This window comes from Equus caballus, chromosome 13 (genome assembly GCF_041296265.1).
Source record: "Equus caballus isolate H_3958 breed thoroughbred chromosome 13, TB-T2T, whole genome shotgun sequence".
Lineage (NCBI taxonomy): Eukaryota > Metazoa > Chordata > Mammalia > Perissodactyla > Equidae > Equus > Equus caballus.
Genome location: NC_091696.1, coordinates 52,040,006 through 52,060,870, shown reverse-complemented (window position 1 = coordinate 52,060,870; position 20,865 = coordinate 52,040,006). Strand labels below are relative to the sequence as shown.

Here is a 20,865-nt window from a genome sequence, read left to right as displayed (position 1 = left end):
TTCCGTGGCTCCTGCCCACCCACAGGCAAAGTCTAAGGTAACATGGCCCCACCAACCACCCTTGACCATGCACACAGCCATGAAAACCATGTGGCAGACAAGGCAACCCCATCCGCAAGGCTCTCCCCTCCCGTCTGCCCTGCTGGGGCCTCTGCAGCAATCCCCTGCCACACTGGACACAGCACCCCCCATCAAGACCACGCCTAGCCCCACTGATTGCTGAGTCCTGGGCAAGAAGGGTAGTGGGCTGCCTCTCAGGGTGGGAGAGGCCAGGTCAGGGGTGACCACACCAGGGGCCTGACGGGCACAGAACAGCCTCTTCATGTTAGCCCTCCCAACACCTTGGCTGCTACTTATACCCTGGGCCAGCCTGCAGGGTGACACCTGTGGCTCACACTGGGACCAAGGTTGGGCACATGGCCGGGCAGATGGCCAGAAAAGCTCGCAAGGTGGTATCCTACCGTGCACTGGGCCAGTGCTGCCGCGATCTGCTGGATGTCGTCCACAGTGTCAACTCGCAGGGAGACCAAAGTCTCCGTGATGTTCTTGCGTATCTGGGCTCGAAGCTGCTGCCTGAGGTCCGGCTGTGCCGCCATGGCCAGGGCCTGCTCATACTGCGGGCAGTGGGCACAGAGGAGCCATCAGTGGCCGACAGGCAGCCCACTAGCAGCGCCGGAAGGCAGGCGCCATGTGAGCTGTCTCAGCTGCCACAAATAACACAGGCAGCAATGGGAGCCCCGTATCTTCAAAGGCAAAAGGGGGCTTTCCCAGGATCCCCTTTGGGTCTAGGAGCACAAGAAGAGGTGAGGTGAGGCAGGAAAGCCGGGCCCTCGGGAGGGCCCCGAGGGGTGCGCTCCTGAGAGCAGGAATCACAAGGAGGTTAAGCATTCTGTCAGTCCATAGGGAGCCAGGGGACAAGCCCTTTACAAGGATCCAGAATCCAGTCAGGAGTACTGGCCTGGCTGGCCCCCACCCACTGAGGGCAGACACAGGGAGGAGCCTTCCTAGCCCCCCACACTGACCTCGTTGAGCACAGTGATGAGGGCCAGTGAGTACTCGATGACGTGCTGGGGGTCAGCCTGTCTCAGCAGCCGGGGCAGCATGCTCTCCGTGAGGCTGTACAGCCAGAGAGTGAGGTCCAGGGGGCTGTCCCCGGGGGAGCCGAGGGGCTCTGGCAGAATGATGGCCAGAGACCTGCGTGCAGAGCTGAGAGTGAACATGCAGCAGTCCCACTCCCACCCCGCTTAGGCCCTGTTCCCACGGACCCAGGCTCACCTGTTGAGGGCCACCACAGAGGCACCCAGCTGGTCCTGTACGACCACAGCCAGGCCAACCTCGAAATGGGGCGTGAAACCAGGCGGCAGCACAGCCCCGTAGGCAGCGAGGCTGCCCTTGTAGACACAGAACTCCTCACAGTGGCCCTGGCGACAGCGCCGTAGCAGCAAGGAGTACACCAGTGGGGCGCCCACGTCCTCCGCATCCTGCCAGCCTGCGGGCCCTCCACAGCGTCACTGGGGCCCCCTCGTGGGTCACAGTGGCCTCCCCTGACCCCCATCCCCGTGGCGAGCCCACCGCGCCTCCCCGCCCCGGCCGCGAGCCGCACTCACCCGTGCACTCGAAGCGCACCTCGGTGGTGAGGGCGCGCACGGCGTCGAGCGGGAAGAGGCGGCAGGAGCCCCCCAGCGGAGGGCGGTTGGGGGAGAGGCGGATGGAGGCGCAGCCCTCCTCCTCGCCCGAGCGACCCAGCACCGTGAGCGTGAACGTGTAGCCCTCGCCGTCCCTCAGCACGCCGCGCCGCACCACCAGCCGCATGCCCGAGCTGCCCGTGGACGTGGTTGTCTCGTCCAGCACCAACGTCTCGTTGCTGAAGGTGCGCGCGGCCCAGCGCTGCGGGGCAGGGACGAACCAGCAGCTCAGGCGGGCCTGGCGCTCTGCCAGCCCGGACACGCCCCCGCCGTTGGGTCCCGCCTCCACGCCCCACCCACCCGGGCTGGGTCTCCACGCCCCACCCACTCGGGCCCCACCCCCAGGCCGCCCGCCGGCTCACCCCTCTCTTGGAGCCCGCGCTGCAATTGTCACAGCGGCCCTCCAGGTACACATAGGAGCTGCGGCTCACTGCGTACACTGCCTGCGCCTTGCAGGACACACACTCCAAGGACACAATGGGCACCCGGCCGCTCCGGATCAGCACCTGGGATAGGATGGGATTACAGGGAGGTCAAGCCCTGAGATGGGGCCTCCAGTCCTGAGGTCCAGACCCGAGGATGCCTAGTGCGGTGGGGTGGTGGGGGCCCCATGGAGGAGCTGGGCCTCTGCCCTTCACACATGCCGTTCTCCCAGCTGGGAAAGCTCCTCTCTAGGCCTTGCTAACTCCTACTCAGCCCAAAGTCCAGATTCCCAAGGGACAGTGGGCTCAGCCTTGCCTAGTGTATCCATCTGATTTTGTGACTCCCAATCGGGTGGGGGAGTCATCTGCAGGAGCAGGAATGGCGAAGGGTTTATTTTCTGCAGCATCCAGGGCCCACCTTGGCCAGGTAGACAGGAGGCACTCGATAAGTGCCACCCTGTGAACGGACAGGTGAATGAAGGCATGAAGGGACGGAGGAGTGAAGGAACACACGGGTGAGGACAGCTGTGCTCTACACACCCTATCTGAGGTTTCCGATGCCCGGGCTGGGGAGGTGGAGCCCACCTCAGAAAGCAGAGCCAGGCTGGACCCTGCTCCGGGCTCCCACCTCCCCATGTGGCCCCTCTGGGCAGACCCCCATCCCCAGGTAGGGAGTTGGGAGAGGCCCACATTGGGGACGCACACCCCCATCCCAGGCACCAGACCTGGCACACCTGCCCCCATCAGCATGCCCTGACCAACAGCAGCAGGAGTGGCTGCCATGGGGTTGTCTGCATGGTGGTCCTGACCTACCTGGCTGGTCCTGGGGAGGGGAGTGCAAGTGTGTGCTCATGTAGGGGTGAGAAGAGGCCATCCCTGTCAGAAACAAGCACACCCTCTGGGGAGGGGACGTGTTTCCTCACTGTCGGCCTCTGGTGCTGTTGGGACCGTGTATTTCTCACAAGTCCCTAGAGCCCGTGCTACCCCCTAGCACTCGGTGGGCAGCTGTAGCCCGTTTGGAAGGAAGCAAGGCTGGAGTAGGACGTTCCCTTAGATAGAGTTTGTATCAAAAGCAATAACTTAGAAGAGAACCAACAGCCCCTAGGAGCACTAAAACATAGAAAACCTTAAAAAAGGGTGTTTCATGCTATCTGTGGGCGGGTGGCCCTATGTGCTTTGCTCTCCTTGGCACACCCCACCCCACCCTGGGGCCTCGGGCTCCATCTTGCCAGGGTAGGGCTGAGGGTGGGCCAGACCCACCGTCTGGTTGGTGGCCTCCTCCTTCCGGCCTGCCTTCCACACGGTCAGGTTGAAGGTGTACTCCACGCCAGCCTGCAGGCGCTCCCGAGGGATGGTGACCACACTGCTCCCGCGGGGCCCGAAGTTCAGCGCACACCCGCCAGCCTCACTCTGCAGCCCACAACAAGGGGGTGGTGAGAAGCCAGCCTGGCCTCAAAGCAGAGCCTGGCCAGGGGACAGCTGGGGAGACCCCCTCCTCCTGCTGGGACCAAGCCCACAAAGCACTCAGACATCAGGTGGACCCCAGGACCCTGCTGGGCTCATTAGTCCAATGACTGAGGGGAGGGAGGACAGCCCCCTGTGCTGCCACACAGCTGACCTGTGTTGAGGCCACGCAGGCCCAGTGGAAGCTCAGTGGCGTCTGGTCACCATCCTCCAGGTTGGGGTCGTAGGACTTGCTCCCATCCAGCACCAAGTCCTGAGTGTCTGACCACACGCGGTATGAGCCACCCTCGACAATGGGCACCAGGCGCTCGGGGGCCACTGTCACGTTGGCCTGAATGCTCCGTGCCAGTGGTGTGTCCCCAAATGACACCACAAACACAAAACAGTAGTGGCCCACAGGCAGCGCCAGCCGTGGCACCACCAGCTGAGGCCGGCTCATGTCCACACTGGGCAGGGCCACACGGGCCATGCGCCCGGGCCGCTGGCAGCTGGTGGTGCGGTATACCTCCCAGCGGTACTCGGTCTGGTAGGTGACACAGTCACGCAGGTTGACGTGAGCCTCGAGGTAGTTGCGCTGGGAGCGCCGCATCAACACCTGGGGGGGCAGGGCCACATCTACCTCGGGCTCCCTGCAGGCCAGCACGTGGACGGTGACCGTGGCCTGTGCCACGAAGAAGCTCACCAGGTTGGAGGCATTTACCTCCACACGATAGTCCCCAGGCTGCAGGTAGGAGTGGTCGGCCCAGGGCTCCTCCGTGTCCTCTGCTGGGGACCCATCCCCAAAGTCCCAGAGGTAGGCCACATGCCAGGGACTTGGGTCTGTGGCAGCCTCGAACCGGGCCGAGCGGTTGGTGAAGCAGCGGCCACTGTGCAGTACCACGTGCTGGATGATGTCTTGGACCTCGACCATGAGTGTGTGGTTCACACCACCCAGCTCATTGAAGGCTCGCACATGGATCTCCAGCAACCCTGCAGCCACGGGGGTGTAGGTGACATCGCGGCCCGACAAGATGACCAGAGAGTCCCCCTGGACCTTCTGCAATGAGAAGTACCAAGCATAGGCGACGCGGGACCCCTTCTGCACCCGGGCTGTGAAGTTCCTCTCGGTGCCTGTGGCAATGCCCGGCTCGCAGCAGTTGGGCACCTGGAGCCCACCCACAGCCTCCAGCACCAAGACGCGCACCTGCGCCAGGGCCTGGCTCACGTGGTTCTCAGCCTGGATGCTCACCATGTAGTCCCCGACCCGGGGGAAGCTGCGCGAGAAGTGGGGCCCGGGAAGCACCTCAGGGCCAGCCCCGCTGACCTGTAGGCGGAAGCTGACAGCCGAGCCGGAGGTCAGCAGGATCTGAAAGTGGACCAGTTGCCCGGGCTCCACCACCGTGCTGCTGGCCCGCAGCACCAGGCCTGCAACAGGCTCCTCCACTGTGAGGTTGTGTGTAGCTATGACCCAGCTGACTGCATTGGAGGCATTGAGCTGAACGGAGAAGGTGCCAGCATCAGGGAAGACCATAGCAATGTGCTGTTTGTGCCTGCTGCCACCTGGCACAGCCCAGCACCAGCTCACGTTGGTGCCCGAGGTGAGCTGCCCCCAGAAGGGCACGATGGAGCCAGTTGCCACGAAGCCATAGTTCAGCTCACTGGTCCTGATGCAAAGGCCACTCACAGGCACCTGCAAAGCCACCTCAATGGTGGCATTGGCTGAGCCCAGTTGATTCTTGGCTGTGACCGTGACGAGGTGCAGGCCGGGGGTAGGAAAAGCATAGGTGGTGAATGATTCTGGGGTCTCCCAGCTCAGCCCTTCCTCCAGGGACCAGATGTAAAGGACACCACTGCCACCAGCCAGCTCAGCATGCAGGGTGACACTTGCATTGACAGCAGCCGGGTTTGGGGAGGCATGTGCAGCCAGCCACCCCACGGGCTCCACAAAGTCCACAGTGCGGTTGGCTGAGGCACTGCCAAGCATGTTGGTGGCCCGTAGCTGGATGTGGTAGGTGCCGGCCTCAAAAATAGTGAGCAAAAAGGCTTTGCCGCTGCCGGCCAGGACTGGGCCGCCATCCCGCTGGGCAGTCCAGCTGTAGGAGATGTTGGTGCCATCCTTGACCACAGCCTGCAGCTGCAGCGTGCGGTTGGTGGGGAAGCAGCAGCTGCCGCCACCACCCACCACCTGCAGCCCCTCGATGTGCTGCAGGACGTAGATGAAGATGCTGTCCTGGGCACTGCTCACCTCGTTCTCGGCCGTGACGATGATGTTGAAGGTGCCCACTGAGCGGAAGGTGTAGGAGATGGTGGGACCCCCAGGGATGGGCGTGCAGCGGTCACAGAGCACCCAGGAGTAGCGCACGTCGCTGCCTGCCTCCAGGGAGGTGCTGAAGCTCACGCTGCCGTTCAGGGGCACCACCGTGCGGCTGGCGTTGACGCTGAGCCCCCGCACACGCTGCTGCACCGTGACGTTCAGCTGGGCCTCGCCACGGCTCACCTCATTCCAGGCAGCCACCCTTATGGTGAAGTGGCCCGTGCTGTTGTAAGCATGGAGGACTGCAGGGCCCTCGAGCCGCCCGCCATCCCCCAGCTCCCACAGGTAGGTGGCAGGGCGCCCGTGGCCCATGGCAGAGAACAGGTACGGCTGCTGCAGCTCCAGCACGCGGGAGCCGTTGACCCTGATGCCCGTGAGCCCCACAGGCTCCTGCACCTCCACGAGCGCCGAGTCGTTCACGGCTGAGATATTGTTGGACACGGAGACCGTCACCACGTAGGAGCCCAAGTCCCAGTAGGTGAACGTGGCCTCAGGGCCCCCAACGCGGGCAACGTCCTTAGTGCCAAAGTCCCAGGTGTAGCGGTAGGAGAACAGGGGCCAGGCGCGGGCCACCAGCTGGGCCTCGTCCCCGAGCCGCACAAACTGCCTCTCCGGATGCAGGGTGACATTGCCCACTTCAGGCTCCACGCAGATGCTGGTAAAGTAATGCGCCTTGTTCACACGGCTTGACAGGACCAGCACCAGCGGGAAGGTGCCACTCCGTGTGAAGTTGTGCGTCACCGTCGGGTCCCCCTGGATGGTTGTGTTGGATGAGCCATCTCCAAAGGTCCAGTCGAAGACGTAGTGGGAAGGGTCCCCGGTAACGTGGGCCGTGAGCCGGGCATAGGGCTGGGTAGGGATGCAGGCCGCTGGGTCGATGCGCAGCACCTCCAGCACGAAGACCTGCACAGGCACGCTCTGGGCCAGGTGGCCAGCAGGGCTAGATGCGCCCACGGTCACCGTGCAGTTCTGTGCCCGCAGGTACACATGCTCCACTGTGGCCTCAGGGCCCATGAGCACCGTGCCATCCCCCATGTCAAAAGTCCACGTGACATTGTCACCCGACTCCAGGGTGGCACTGACCACCACAGGTGCACCCTGCTCCACAGCCGGGCTCAGGCTCACGCTCAGGCCTCGGAGCTCCTCGAAGACGCGGACACTGGTGCATGTCACTGCGCTGCTCACTGTGTTGTTGACTTCCAGGCGGATGCGGTATGTGCCCCTCCAGGCGTACGTGTGGTTGACCTCTGGCTGATGCTGCATCATAGCCGGGGAACCGTCCCCAAAGTCCCATGTGTATAGGACACCCCCGGGTGAGGGCAGTGGGTGCAGAGAGAAGGTGACAGGATGGCCAGCCACCAAGACTTGGCTGCTCACGGCCACGGCCACTGCGGGCAAGGCGGCGCGCACACTGATAGGCACCTGCTGCGTCAGGTTCTCGAAGGCGTTGGAAACAAGCAGGGTCAGGTTGTACTCACCTAGAGGACAGGCATGGAATGGGGACGGGGCCACCTCCACCACCTGCTCAACAAAATCCCTACCTAACCCCATGCTGCTGCTCACGTGCCTCTGGGGAGGGCAAAGGTGGCCCTGCTCAAAAAGCAGTGGAGGGTCGTTTCTGGCCAGCAGACTCGAATCACAGGGCTAAGCGGCCCAGGCCACCCCTCAGCCCTGGACACCCCTCCTTCACCCAAGAGTAAAGGCCCCAGGCCATCAATGGAGGCTGGATCGAGGGGGGCTGTCCCCCAGGGAGGGGCTGTCTCCAGGGCAGGGCCTGCCTAAGCTAGTGGCCGGCGGGACGGCGGGACGGCGGGCCCTCCTCCTACCTGGGACGGCATAGGTGTGCGTGGTATTGTGCTCCACCAGCACCTGGGCCACCGTGGGGTCCGGGACCCGGAAGGAGTCGTTGTATGGAGGCTTGAACTGACCGATCACTTGCTCCCCGTCCCCAAAGGTCCACCTGCCAGGGCAGCAGGCAGGCAGTGAGTGGGCTGGGGGGAGGGGCTGGTGGCTCCCATGGGGGGCACCGCAGTCACTCTTTCCTTTCCCCTCAGTTCGGGGCACCACCCAGCCCTGCTGCAGCCCCCCATCGGCTCCCAGGGGCCCATGCAAGCAGCACCTCCTGACAGATGAGGAGGTGAAGGCTGCCGGAGAACCTGGCCCAGCTCAGCCCGCCCTGGCTCCAGCCAGCCGGCACACTCACAGGAAGGCCACCTCCACAGCCGAGTCCACCAGCACGTCGGCCGCCAGTACCAGTGTGGTGTTGGGGGGCAGCACAGGCGGCACCGCAGACACCCGCAGGCCGCGCATCCTGTGCATCCGCTCCACGGTGACGTTGTAGTTCACGGTGACATTGCTCACGTGGTTGGAGGCTGTCAGCTGTGGAGACAGATGGCTGTGAGTGGGCTGCCAGCAGGCTGCCAGGCAGCATGGACAGAGCCCCAGCCCACACTCACCCACGGCCGTCGTGGGGTCCTCGGGAGCAAAGCAGAACAGAAGGCAAAAGTGAGCACTGGACACCGGCCCATCCCCTCCCCCGCCCCCCACGCCCCTAGCCCGCGCCTGCCCACCGAGAGCTTGAAGATGGCAGCACTCTGGTAGATGACGTTGAAGACCACGTTGTGGAAGGTCAGGGACTGCTTGTCATCGATGGTCCAGCGGAAGACCACATCTGAGCCAGCCTCCACCAGGGGGCTGTACCTCTGTGGGGAAGGCAGAGTATCAGCCGGCCGTGACCCTGCCCAAGCCCAGGGTCTGTGGAGAACCCACTCTGCCCTCGGCCCACGTCGGCCCAGGTCCGTCCGCCCACCCGGGCACACCTCCCTTTTGGTTTCCCCGGACAGGACTTCAAGACAGTGGGGGAGGGGGAGGAAGGCCCCAGGGCCTGCCCTCAGCTAGGGAGGCCATGTGGGACAAGGCTGAGCTTGGGCACAGCTACACCTTGACCTCTCTGTGCCTCAATTTCCCCATCTGTAAAATGACCTAGTACCAGTAACAGAGTCAACCCATCCCTGAGACTCTGCGCTCTCTCATCCCAGGGTTCCCGCTCAGGCCCTTGGTTGACAGCAGAGCCGTTTGGGAAGGCACAGGGGTCTCAATGGGCCTTATGGTCTGGGATGTTTATGTGCGTCACCTGATGGAACAGGTGTGACCAGGGGAAGCAAGGGACATGACTGCACAAGTGGTAGGACCATCAGCAATGGCCCTTGGCAAAGGCTGCAAAGCTGCTGGCTGCCTTGTGCAGGGTGGGCATCGCAGGACAGGGACAGCCCCTTCCTGGAGGAGCTGGGTGGCATCAGACCCCACTTCAAAAAGCACTCGCTTTAGCCACATGGGAACCCAGCAGGGGCCCCGAAAACCCGCTCAGGCTTGATGAGGTCAGAGGTGGGCGAAGAGTGGGACAATTTGTTTCATGAAACGTGAGAGGAGGAAGAAGCATCGTCAGAGCCGCCGCTTTGGCAGAGACTTCTCGGTGATTGAGGAAGTAACAAGCGGTCTGAGGGCCACCTGGCAGGACCTGCCCAGAAACCGACCACTGGGCCCACTGACCCGGCAGCCAAGCCCTCTCCTCACAGGCACCTGGTCTCAGGAGGGATCAGGGCAGAGGGGCAGCCACACTCACCACGAGGACGCCCTGCAGCACGCGGGCCTCGGGGCTGGGCGTGGCGCGGAGGCCGCAGATGGGCTCCTCAGCCTTCACCTGCAGGCGAAGGCTGACCTGGCCGGCACTGTTCTCCACCACAACCTCCACTGCGTGCTCGCCCTCGCTGAGCCTGGGCAGCACCAGCACCGAGAACAGGGTGTCGTTGGCCTCACGGGTACAACTGGGCACCAGGGCAGCCACCATGGGGGGACAGGTGGCCTCGAAGGGTGCACTGACGTTGCCTCCAGGCCAGCGTGCTGTGGCTGTGGCGTTGGCACCAGAGTCCACCTGGAGCACCAAGGCCGAGCCATTGGTGGGCACATAGAGGCGGCCGTCATGGGGGATGGGGTGGACCACCTGCAGCCCGACCACCGGGGAGAGCACGTCGAAGCTACAGGACAGGTTGTGCCTGGATACACTGTTGCCCACCATGGCCCGGACCTCATAGCGCCCTGGCCGCCGCAGCCCCGGGTTGGGCCTCAGACCCAGCAGCGGGGTGAGCCGCTCTGTGGCAGCAAAGAGCCGCAGGGCGCAGGCAGGGCTGGCCGAGGCCACCTCCAGCTGGGCGGGCAGGCGGGTCAGCCAGGCTGAGGCATTGGTGGAGAAGTATGGGGCCTCGGGGCCAGGGTGGCCAAGTGCTGGGGGACAGTGCAGGAGGGCGCCTGGGCCAGCATCATGCTGCAAGCTGATGAGGTCACCAGGGAGCACGGGGCCATCTTGGCCGTGGAAGGTGACCTACAGGAGAGGGAAGTAGGCTGTGTCAGGTCCTCACAGTGGGCCACCGCCAGTCAGGGGCCTGTAGGGGAGCACTGGGCCAGGGGCTCCCGTGGGCAGGCAGGATCCTCCTGGGGTAACCCAGAGTCACTTCCTCACAGGGGTCTCAACAGTCACTCATACTCCACCAGACTCCACAGGGGCCCCCAGGTACTCATGGCAGGGACAGACAGGACAGCCTCAGACAAACGGGACATGCACAGGGCAGAGAGGACACAGCCAGAGGTGGGGCTTCCCCGGACAGGGAAGGGACCTCTGAGGCACACTGCAGGCAAGACTTGAAGGACAGAAAGAAGTGAGCCACAAAGAGAGGAGGAGAGTCCTTAGAAGGAGCGGCAAGTATAAAGGCCCTGGGGCAGGAGTTTTTCATGTCTGGAGATGAGCAAGGGCAGACCAGGCCTGAGGTAGGCAGCGGCATGGGTGGCTGAGGGACCCAGTGGGCTATGCAGAAGAATCTGCATTTTGTCTGTGTTTGATGGGGAGACCCAGATCTCAAGCAGCTGAGGGGGAGGCAGAAGGGACTCAGGCCAGTGACACATACCGAGTACTGGGCAGGGGGACCCGCAGGCACAGAGAAGAGGAACTCCCTCCACAGTGCATAGGAGACTCCAGGGAGCCCCGGCCCTGACGTGGACCCATTGGCACAGGTCTGAGGGTGGCAAGGGGCATCCAGCGGCAGGCAGATGTTGGATCTGGGGCACCAGCGGCCCTCCGGTGTGCACACAGGGGCAGGCTCAGTCCTGTTCTCCAGGGACCTGCTCTCGGGCTCGCTGCTGTTTTCTGAGGCCCCTGCAAGGAGGGGGGAACCCAATTTGCTAACAAGCCACAGGCGGGGATACACCACTATGATTCAAGGTCTTCCAAGCAGCATCCCAGCTCCCACCATCACTCCCCTACCCCTCCCCACACTGAGCCAGCTGGTTGACCCGGTGAGCCCCCGACCCAGGCAGGCCCCACCCAATCTGTCCTTGGGATCTCAAGCTTCAGTCGGGGTCTCTGTGGACTCCACTCTGTCCACCTCGAGGCTAGAGACCAGTCCAGTGGCCAAGGGACCAGTGGACATGACAGTGCAGAGAGGCTGCCCAAGCCCCTCAACTGCCACAGCTGGGATGGGGGCCCACCTGCTCCTCCCAAGGGCCGGTACACCTGCAGCCGCAGCTGGGCAGGCCGGCCGAGCTCCTGGGTCCCAAACTCGGCAGTGGTGAGGAAGGCTTCGCGGCTCAGGCCCAGGCCAGGGAACACCATCACCTGGGGGGGGTGGGGGCGGGCAGTCAGCTGCGCAGCCCTCGGCCTCCCAGCTCAGCCCCACCTGGAGGCCCAAACGCCCTCCAGGTCAGAGGGGAAGGAGCCACCAGATGAAGCTCATTTCACAGAGCGGGAAACGCCGTCACTCAGGAGGAAAAGCCAGGCTGAAACCATCTGTGAGCAGCGGGACAGCCTCCTTGGTCTTTAGAAAAATCCAGACACCCAGAGAAGAGGATTGGGGCATTCAGAACCCTTCCGGACACCACGACGGGTGATTCCCTTCACACATCAGCGGGCTTTCTCAACTGTCTCCGCAGGACACATATGATGTTAAAAAGACCCCCAAAAAAGCAGCTTATTTTTTAAAGACAGACAGCAGCCAAGATAAGGTGCAATCTCCAGACTGCGTCCTGGAGGGTCGTGGGGCCAGCCTACCTCGACCGGCTCCTGGGCGGCTGAGAGGGCCTCCTGGTGTGCCAGGGGGCTCAGGGGTCCCTGTAGATCCCCGCTGGGTGCTCCCACGAGGAAGTTCTCCGCATCCCACACAGGGCCTGGGGTGGCAGGTGTGCAATGAGGTGCTAGTCCCAGGCCAAGGAGGAGAGTGTCGGGGACCCAGGGTCAGGCCAGCCCTGGGACTGAGCCACCTGGCAGCAGCCCCTCAGCTCCCTCTACCTTTGTCACTTTTGTTTGGCACAGGCTCAGCCCAGGCCGACGTTGGGTGTTCAGCAAACACCTAATAGATACTGAGTGGCTGAGGAACACAACTGGCGGGGTGGGGGGGCTGTCCTAGGCTGGGACAGGAGCTCCCATGGCCACTGGGAGAGGCTATGTGTTTTGGGGAGGGTAGCTGTCCTGGGCTGGAACAGGAAGAGCTCTCGGGGCAGTGGGGAGACCCTGTGTGTTTTCTGGGGAGGCAGCTGTCCTGGCCGTGGCAGAAAGCGCTCCCTAGGCGCCCAGCGGCCCCAACGCACCTCCAGGCCGCAGCTCACAGACATAGCTATGCGGCACCGAGCACAGGTCCGTGTTGCACTGCCCAGCAGGCCCAAGCCGCACACAGCGCTCAGCTGTGGCAGGGTGCGGCTCCCCAGGTAGCCAGTTCTGGCAGCTCTCCAGGCTGAAGGCCTCGCCCTGCGGTGCCAGGCCTGCCTCTGCCCCATCCACGGCTGAGAAGCCAATCCACACATCCAGGCTCCTGCAGGCAGGCGGGAGGGAGGATGGTCGCTCAGGGGGCTCCTCAAAGAAAGAAGCCCCTCCTCCCACCCTCTATCTGGGGGCATACTCCGACAGGCAGGCCCTGTCCTGTCCCCATTTTCCAGATGGAGACACTGAGGCTCAGACATGACCTGGTGAGCAAGGCCCACGGCAGTGCCCAACCATCTGCCTATGCCCATACCGCCAGGGGCCCAGCCAAGGGCTCCACTTCAACCTGGCCAACGGCCATGCACACCCACAGCCATGGGGCTTGCAGATGGCGGCATCTGGGGACCGAGACACCCACATATCAGACCCCAAATGGGCTGCTCTCCACAGCTCTGCCAAGGTAGGAACATCCTCCTGGAGGCGGGGCTTGCAGACACATGGAGGAAAAACACAGGGACAGGGATAGACCCAGGGACAGGGACAGACACAGGCAGGGGAGTGAGGTGCTGTGGTCAGAGCTGGGCACTGGGGCCCAGCTACTGCTTGTTAACTGGGTGACCTTGGGCAACATCCTTGGCTGTTCTGGGCCTCAATTTCCCCTTCTGGACACTTAGGATGTCCAGGGTGTGGCCCCTTCCCACACAGCGACCCTGGGAGAGGGGGAGGTCTGGCCTCCCCAGCCCCAGCCACGGCAGGTGCGAGGTGCCAAGGCAAGACCAGGCAGGCCGCCCCCACTGTCTGCTCTGAAGAAGCGCATTTCCCCTCAGGCCAGGGGCCGAGCTGCCCAGGAGCATCCCTGTGTATGGGCGGCACTTGGCAGTGCTGCTTGCCCAGGAGAGGGAGCAGGGACGAGGGGCAGGAAGCAGTGCAGCCCCCGCGGCCACATCAGAACATGCCTGCCCCTGCCTGGAGGGGCCTACACGGGACAGACAGCAGCAGGAAACTGGGTCTGGGTGCACCTCACAGCTGGCCCATCCCCCAGCCCCAAGTCCACATCTCTGTCCAGGGAGCTGATGAGGATGGCCATCAGCTGGGCACAACATGGCTCCTCGTCCCCAGAGTCAGGCAGGCCAGCTGGACACAGACCCTCCAGCAGCCCCTCTCCTCCTGACCCGCCTCAGGCTCTGCCCCTACCCCAGTGTTCTGGGGACCCCCACCCTCCCAGCCTCTTTGGGGGTGGGGGCAGGCACCTGGTGACCCGGGAGATCAAGAAGTGCTGGACGGCGGGACTGTCCACCATGGCCAGGGCAGCCCCGGCCCAGGCCCGGCACTGCTCCTGCGCTTGCAGCCAGGCTGCCTTCTCCGGTACCAGGCGGTAGCAGTGCCCGTTTCCAGGGAAGATCTCAGTGTCTGAGGGGCACAGTGGATGCACAACTGGGGGATCGGTGGGCAGACAGAAAGGGCATCAATGTGTGCCCACCAGGGGCTCTGCCCCACCCAACCCAAACCCTGGAAGTGAGGAAGGGGAGGGAACCCAGGTCCAGCGGTGGGGAGGCACACACCTTGGGCAGGCTCCTCGCCCAGGGCCATGATGCTGTATGTGGCCTCCAAGCCTGAGCCACCACGATTTCGGACACTGAGCTTGAGGGTCTCATCACTGCGCACTGAGGCCAGACACACAAGCTCCAGGGCAGCAGGAGCTGACTCCACCTGCACCTCTGCCCCTAGCCGGGCTGAGCCGGCCCCCAGGGCCAGCACAGCTGTCACGTGATAGCGCCCGGGCAGCACATAGCGGTGAGTGGTGGCCGGACCAGCAACGTCCACCTCGGGGGAGTCGTCACCAAAGTCCCAGCGTGTGGTACTGACAGGCAGCAAGGCGGTGACGTGGAAGGATGCTGGCTGGCCAGAGGCCAGGGGTCCTTGGGGCCCCACCAGGGCAGCCCCTGGGGAGGCAGGGAAGACATTCTGGAGGAGGGTAGGGCCCCTGCAGGCAGGGGCCGGGGGCAGCAGGGGGTCGGAGCAGAAGGGTAAGCAGGCCGAGGAGACGTTGGGGTCCTGGGCCGCCCCACACAGGCACCAGCCCTGCTCTGAAAGGGCTGCAAGGCCCTGGCCAGCCGCGAAGCAGAAGGCGCTGCAGGCCTCAGGTGCCAGCAGGCCCTCATGGGCAGCTGAGAAGGCTGCCAGTGCCACGGCACCCGTGCTGTTGTCAGGGAGGCAGGCGATGTACTTCTCACCTGCAAGGGACAGAGCAGCTGGTCCCGCAAGCATGCCCCACTTCTGCAGCCTCTCTGCCCCCATTCTAGATCCCAGATCACATCGCCCCTCACTAACAGCTGCATGGCACACCCCCAACCCCTGGCTGGCCTCCCTCAGGCCTGCACCGTTCCCCTGGTCCACAGAGCCTTCCTGACCCCCAACCCGGTCAGTCTGTCCAATAGAACTATTCCCCACATGCATCTGTTCCCTGGATCCCCATCTTCCACCTCCCGACCAGGCTGGTGACCCTGAGCATACCTGTGGGTCCCCTCTTGGCTGGGGTTGCGCCCAGCAGGGGACTGACCTGGCCGCGCCCACTCACACTCACCACAGCCTCCGTCCAACAAGGGGACACCGAGGAGAGGCCGGCCAGCCAGGGGGCCGGGCCCAGCGCACGTGGCTGCCTCGGGCCGCACCACACGGACCCGCTGCTCCTCCGCCCAGCGAGGCAGCCACGCCAGACCGCAGTCACACTCCAACGGGTTCCCGCTCAGGTTTCTGCAGGAGGGGCAGGGCCAGGCGCTCAGCAAGCAGTGGGGCAGATGTGGGGTACCCAGCCTGGCCTCAAAGAAAGGTCTGTGCCAGCCTCACCCCAGGGAGGGCAGGGTCCCCCAAGGGCAGCCGGAGCCTGGGCCCACCTGACAGTACAGTGTCCTACTACCCATGTGGCAGCCTGCCAGGCCCTGAAGGGGGGCTCCAGCAGGTAAGCAAATGGCCCCCCAGGGTCTTGTCTCAAACTAGGGAGCAGGTATGGAGGCCAGGTGAGGAGGGCAGGGGGTTGTTGGGGGGCCACGGGCCCAGCCACTGACACCCACCGAAATAACACAACTTACATTTCACTTAAATTAAATAAATTAGCAAATATTCCTTCTTCTAATGTAGAAATCTTGTTGTTGCTTATGTCCCTGGAAGAAAGGGGGATTTGGCAGGGTCTGATGGAAGCCCTCATAGCCACAATGGTGACAGGCAGCCACCACCTGCCCCCCTGTGAAGGGAACACTTACAGCTCCGTCAGCACCGAGAGGTTCGCCAGAAGCCCGACGTCCAGCGCCTGGAGCAGGTTGTGGGAGACATCTCTGGGGGGCAAAGTGACCGCAGGTCAGCACTCGAGCCCCAGGCAGGGCACAAAGCTGACCCCAAGCCCACCCCAGAAGCTCCCCAGCACCCCCAGGCTGTGGCCTCCCACTCTCCAAGCTCTGTATTCCCAGGGCCAGGATGGAGGATCCACATGAACTCTCACCCGGGGAAACCAGGGCAGGAGACAGGTGGGGCCCCTCAGCACTCCATCCATGCCCCACCCGACTCCCTTCCCCTGCACAGAGCGAAGCCCCCACTGGTCCACTGGCCCAGCAGAGTTGTCCCATATCACTTCATCCCCCGTCCACAGGGGGTTTGGAGCATGGGAAGGCAGCCCAGGGGTCTCCAGAGCCAGGGACCCAGCTGCTGGGGGGGGGGGGCCCTCTGTTCCTGAGACACAGTGGGGCACAAAGACCAGACAGACAGGGAGGAGGCCTTGGTGGACGACCCCACACCACAGCGACCATATTAAACCTCAAGGTTAACACGACCCCAATTAAAAACTCCAGCATGGTCAACAAGATCACCCACAGGTTCAAGAGGAAGCATAACCAGGCAAGAATCATCAAGAAAGGTTGAAACATGGATTTATACATTAAACTGAGTTACGTGTGTTAGAGTGGATGGACTGACCAATGAGAACAAAGGATCCTCCTGAAACAGACTGAGCCCCCAGGAACCTACACAGGGGAAGACGAGACTGACTCGTAAAAGACACAACCGACCAGGAGCTCCAGGCAGCAGGGCTGTAGCTGGAGCTCGATAAACCAGGGGTTCCAAGTTAAATGTGATGACCCCGCAGAGCCAGGCGCACCGAGAGCACGCGGGGGAAGGGCCACATATCTTTGAAATCATGAAACTACGAACAGAAGTCAAAGACCAAAAACCAAAAGACCCAACTACATGAAAACATGCAACTTCCATACAAAACACCATAAATAAAATCAGGAAACAAACTAAAGCTGGGAAAAACAGTAGCAATGTAGATGGTGGATTGAAAGCCCATAGTACCCTTTCTACACATGCAGCTAACAAACCACAAAGAAAAAGACATCTACCCCAGTAAAAAAAAAAAAAAGGCCAAAGACAAAAATAGGCAATTAACGATAGAAATATAAATGCCTTGGATGTATGGAAAAAACAGTCCACTTCAGTAACAATTGGAAAACAGCAGAACAGAACTTTTTATTTACCAGAACTGTGAATGTTTTAAAAGTCATGACCCTCAGTGGTGGGGAAACAGGCACTGATACTCCTCGTGTCACTACCCCAGCCCCTCTGCTACTGTCAAAGCCTCTCAGAGGCCACACACTCTAGCCAACAACTCCACTTTCCCTCACAGCTTGGAGGTGGAGGTCACAGACGTCCCTGCCCATCCACCTCCTGGGACAGGGACCTAGGACCGCTCTGACTCAGTGGAGACCTCTAGTCTCCTGTTCCCCCATCCTCCTTGCCCCCCACCCAGGCTCCCACAGCTCTGTGCACCCCCCTCCACCACAGTCTCCAAACTGATGAGGCCTGGGCCCCCCACTGCAGAGCCTCTGCCCTTCCAGACGTTACCCCTTGCCCTCCAGTGTCCCCAGAATACGTCTCACCAGCCCTGCTCTTCCCGCCAACGACCACTCTGCCATGGAGAGGCCAGGGAATCATCACTGCCTCCTCCAGGCCTATCGCTCTCCAAGTCCTGCCAACTCAGCTCCTAAAACACTTCAGACTCCTCCACCCTACCCCGGCCACAGCCTGCTCCAGACCCCTATCCTGGGCACTGGCCTGGCCCCCACAGCCCCTATCTGAGCTCCCCGGGCAGCCTGGGAGGTGTCCTGAGGACCAGCTTCTGTCAGCAACCCTCTGGAATGGGTCCTGCTTTCTCCAGCCTGCTCCGAATACAGTAGGAGCTTAATAAGAACAGCCTGGTGTGAAAACGAGGTCCTCCTAGGAGCCAAGGCACTGAGAGACGCCAGACCTTGGCTCTGCTGCCAGCTCAGGCCCCTGGGCCTCCACATTGGGGCCCCGAGGACACAGCTGGAGATGGGTGGGGTGGGGGTCCCAGGGCTTGGTAGGCTGGGATGCCTGGCACAGTGCCCTGGCCTGGCTCACAACATCTAGGACAGCCTCTGGAACAAGGCTCAGGAAATGACCCCCATCCCAGCCCCTGATCACTGCTCCTCCCTGGAGACCTGCTGGCCTCATGGTGACCAATACCCAAATGCTGGTGGCCTGCGAAGGGCTGGGGGCTGCTCCTGCTATCCTGGCTTCCAGCACAGCCAGGGGGCAACCTGGGGGACTTCTGGAGGGGCGTGACCGGCCTGTAGGTGACTGATGGGAGCCAGGCCCACAGTGGCTCCTGGTCCCTTCTGGTCCTAACTAAAGAGATGGACTGTGGACACAGTCACCTAACCCCAGGGTGTGCAATCTCCACCCTGACAAAGTAGGGTGGCCACCGGCAGACCAGGTACTGAGTGGCCAGCACACAGACACAAGGTGCTCAGCTGACGCTGGCTCCAGCCTGCCTGGGGAGGGAGCGGGCCCGGGCGGCCTCCCCGTGAGATGGGCTCAGTCAGGAGGGGGGGCAGTGGGTGGGCACGAGCACAGTCCTCCAGCGAGTGGAGGGCTTCCACAAAAACGTTTACATGTGGATCCTCGAACACGATCAGACGGGCTGGCAAACAGGGGGCGGGGCCCTCTGCGCCCTGGGACCTCTGAGGGACTGGAGGGGTCCCACAGGGCAGTGGGTGGGGCTAGAGCTCCTGCTGAGAGCAGAAGGGCGGTGGTTTCTGCCTAGAGGACCCAAAGCCCCACCCCTGCTCTGACCACGCAGCCGATGGGGCAGGGCGGCAGGATGCAATCACACACAGAGTGGAGACAAGGCCACACGGGTCACATCAGATTGGAATCCAGGCGCTCCACACAGCAGGCCCATCTGTCACAGCGTTAGCCGGCTGGTGGCCGCTCAGAGGCTCCAGTCTGGGCTGAGGAGCAAGCCGGCCTCCGCTGCCCTGGGTCCTCACTAGGTTGCTGAAGACTCCGTGCACACATTCTTTGAGGTCATCCTCACTGAGCCATCCCATAAAGTGACGAGAAGAAATCCTGACACCCAGTGGCTCACAGAGCCAGTCCACACACAAGGGCCGCGGGGCTGGCTGCTAGACTGCAGGTGCTGTGCCTCGGGACAGCAAGACCCACCCACCGCTGCTGGTCTTGCCGTGGCCTGGAGAGGGCACCCGGGTCTCCAGCTTCAGTTCTGCTCGCAAAAGCAATGTTTGTAAACTCTTACCAGTAAGCAATTCGCGACAGCCACGTCTACTCCAAGGAAAAAAAGGGATACACGGTCTCTCCCAGTGCAGGCCAAGGCCCTCCACCACACCCAACGATGTGCGCCCACAGCCGGGCTGCTGGGTGTCCAAACCATCCCCGGGGTGGGATGGGACAAGCCGAGGGACCAAGGAGAGGCAGCCAGACTCCCACCCACTGGTCAAGCACAATGCTCTGGAGTAGCAATGGCTGGCCACGAGAAACTTCAGTGAGACCTAAGTAGGGACTTCCTCGTGGCTGAATTGAGGATGGCAGTGGAATCTGTGTCTCTGAGGAGAAATCGGGCTGCAGGGGCCCAAACAGCAACAAGCTTGGGGAGGTAAGATGATCCAGAGAGACGGGGCCTGGGGGACAGTGGGACACACCAGGGGTGCCAGGGAGAGCTTCCCAGCCCGGGCCTCAAGCAAAAGAGGAAAGAAAGAAGGAAAATCCCTAAAATGTTTTTCCACATCCTGTTTTCTGATAAATCCATCATGTGTGGCAGCTGTTGGGAGCTGCCTATGGTGCCTGAGAAACCAGAGCAGGGGTGGGAGGCAAGTCACCTTCGGTGTCCCGGCCACTCAGCCAGCACTCACCCCTGCCCGCTGGGACACTGCCATCCTGGCCTCACTGGCCTATAGCTCCAGGCCATCCTCAGCCTGGCTAAGTTCTCCATCCAGCTCTGTCTGGCCCAGCAGCCCCATCGAGGCTCCCGCTACATGCACAGACGGCCCCACCTTGTCATGGACACGGCCATGTGCTCCCTGCACTCCGGGCCCAGGTGGCTGAGCCCCTTCTCCCCAACACTCACCTGGGCCTGGCCCCGGCCCATGGTGAAGAGAAAACAACAAAGGGCCGTGGGGACCCTGCTCAGGGGGCTCCTGCAGCTCAGGGCAGAACCAGGCCAAGAGCCAGAGCCGGCCCACAGGCCCCAGCCTGCCTCAGGGTGCGGGAACATCTGCATGGGGCAGGCCATGGGTGACAGTAACACTTGGGGGGATGGAGGGTCACTGGAAGAGGTATCACTGGAGGGGGGAGTCACAGGGGGAGGGTCACGGCGGGGTCACCGGAGAGAGAATCACTGGAGGGGTCAGTCACTGGCAGGGTCATGGGAGGGGTGTCTCTGGAGGAGGACACTGAAAGGTGACAATGGAATGGGACATTAGTAGAGTCCTCACCCAGCCCTACTGCCCACAGCCCCGAGGCCCTGAACAGCCACTTTTCTACACCTCCATCTGCTTTTGCCATCACTGTTTTGGGGGAATGCAAAGGTGGCTGTGGGCCAGCTCCATCCTCCCTCCAGCCCCTTGGGCTTCCTCTGCATCCCCGGGGTGACGTCATTGCAGTCTGATGCCCTCCCCCATGCTTGGGTTCCCCATGTCATGCAAAGCGGGGGAAGCAGGGGAGGTGGGGCAGCTGGCCCAGGGAGCCGCCTATAGGAGCCCTGCACAGCCGGCAGAAGCTGGCCAGCAGTGCAGCAGCCGGCGCTCACTGGGAGGAGAGCCAGTGGTCTGGCTGGACACTATCCCTGAGATGTCCCGGGCCAAGCAGGGCCCACCCTCTGAGCCAGCTGGACCCTCCCAGGCCAAGGTTGGAGGGGTCAGGCCAGCTCAGGGGAGGGGGTGACCTAGGGAC

At 62.6% G+C, this 20,865-nt stretch overlaps 1 protein-coding gene and 1 non-coding gene across 7 annotated transcripts in view; both read right to left on the bottom strand.

The window, feature by feature from the left end:
- PKD1 (polycystin 1, transient receptor potential channel interacting) overlaps positions 1-20,865 on the bottom strand; it is a 46,444-nt gene that overhangs the window by 15,536 nt on the left and 10,043 nt on the right. For all 6 annotated transcript variants that reach the window (XR_011424889.1, XM_070232457.1, XM_070232458.1 and 3 more), the window contains exons 2-21: positions 15,867-15,938; positions 15,696-15,767; positions 15,191-15,360; positions 14,169-14,840; positions 13,857-14,040; positions 12,498-12,718; positions 11,962-12,077; positions 11,403-11,529; positions 10,823-11,070; positions 9,487-10,242; positions 8,435-8,566; positions 8,068-8,243; positions 7,691-7,824; positions 3,726-7,342; positions 3,368-3,517; positions 2,048-2,191; positions 1,608-1,887; positions 1,276-1,489; positions 1,023-1,194; positions 462-614 (exon numbers count right to left, since the gene is read on the bottom strand). Coding sequence is in view for 5 of the 6 variants with exons in the window: in XM_070232457.1 (XP_070088558.1) it covers positions 462-614; positions 1,023-1,194; positions 1,276-1,489; positions 1,608-1,887; positions 2,048-2,191; positions 3,368-3,517; positions 3,726-7,342; positions 7,691-7,824; positions 8,068-8,243; positions 8,435-8,566; positions 9,487-10,242; positions 10,823-11,070; positions 11,403-11,529; positions 11,962-12,077; positions 12,498-12,718; positions 13,857-14,040; positions 14,169-14,840; positions 15,191-15,360; positions 15,696-15,767; positions 15,867-15,938 (7,810 nt within the window). In the remaining variant the exon portion in view is untranslated. The remainder of the gene's footprint in view (positions 1-461; positions 615-1,022; positions 1,195-1,275; positions 1,490-1,607; positions 1,888-2,047; positions 2,192-3,367; positions 3,518-3,725; positions 7,343-7,690; positions 7,825-8,067; positions 8,244-8,434; positions 8,567-9,486; positions 10,243-10,822; positions 11,071-11,402; positions 11,530-11,961; positions 12,078-12,497; positions 12,719-13,856; positions 14,041-14,168; positions 14,841-15,190; positions 15,361-15,695; positions 15,768-15,866; positions 15,939-20,865) is intronic.
- On the bottom strand, positions 3,572-3,716 carry MIR9141 (microRNA mir-9141). The gene has a single exon (NR_128175.1). It is a non-coding gene; the product is annotated as a microRNA mir-9141 (primary transcript).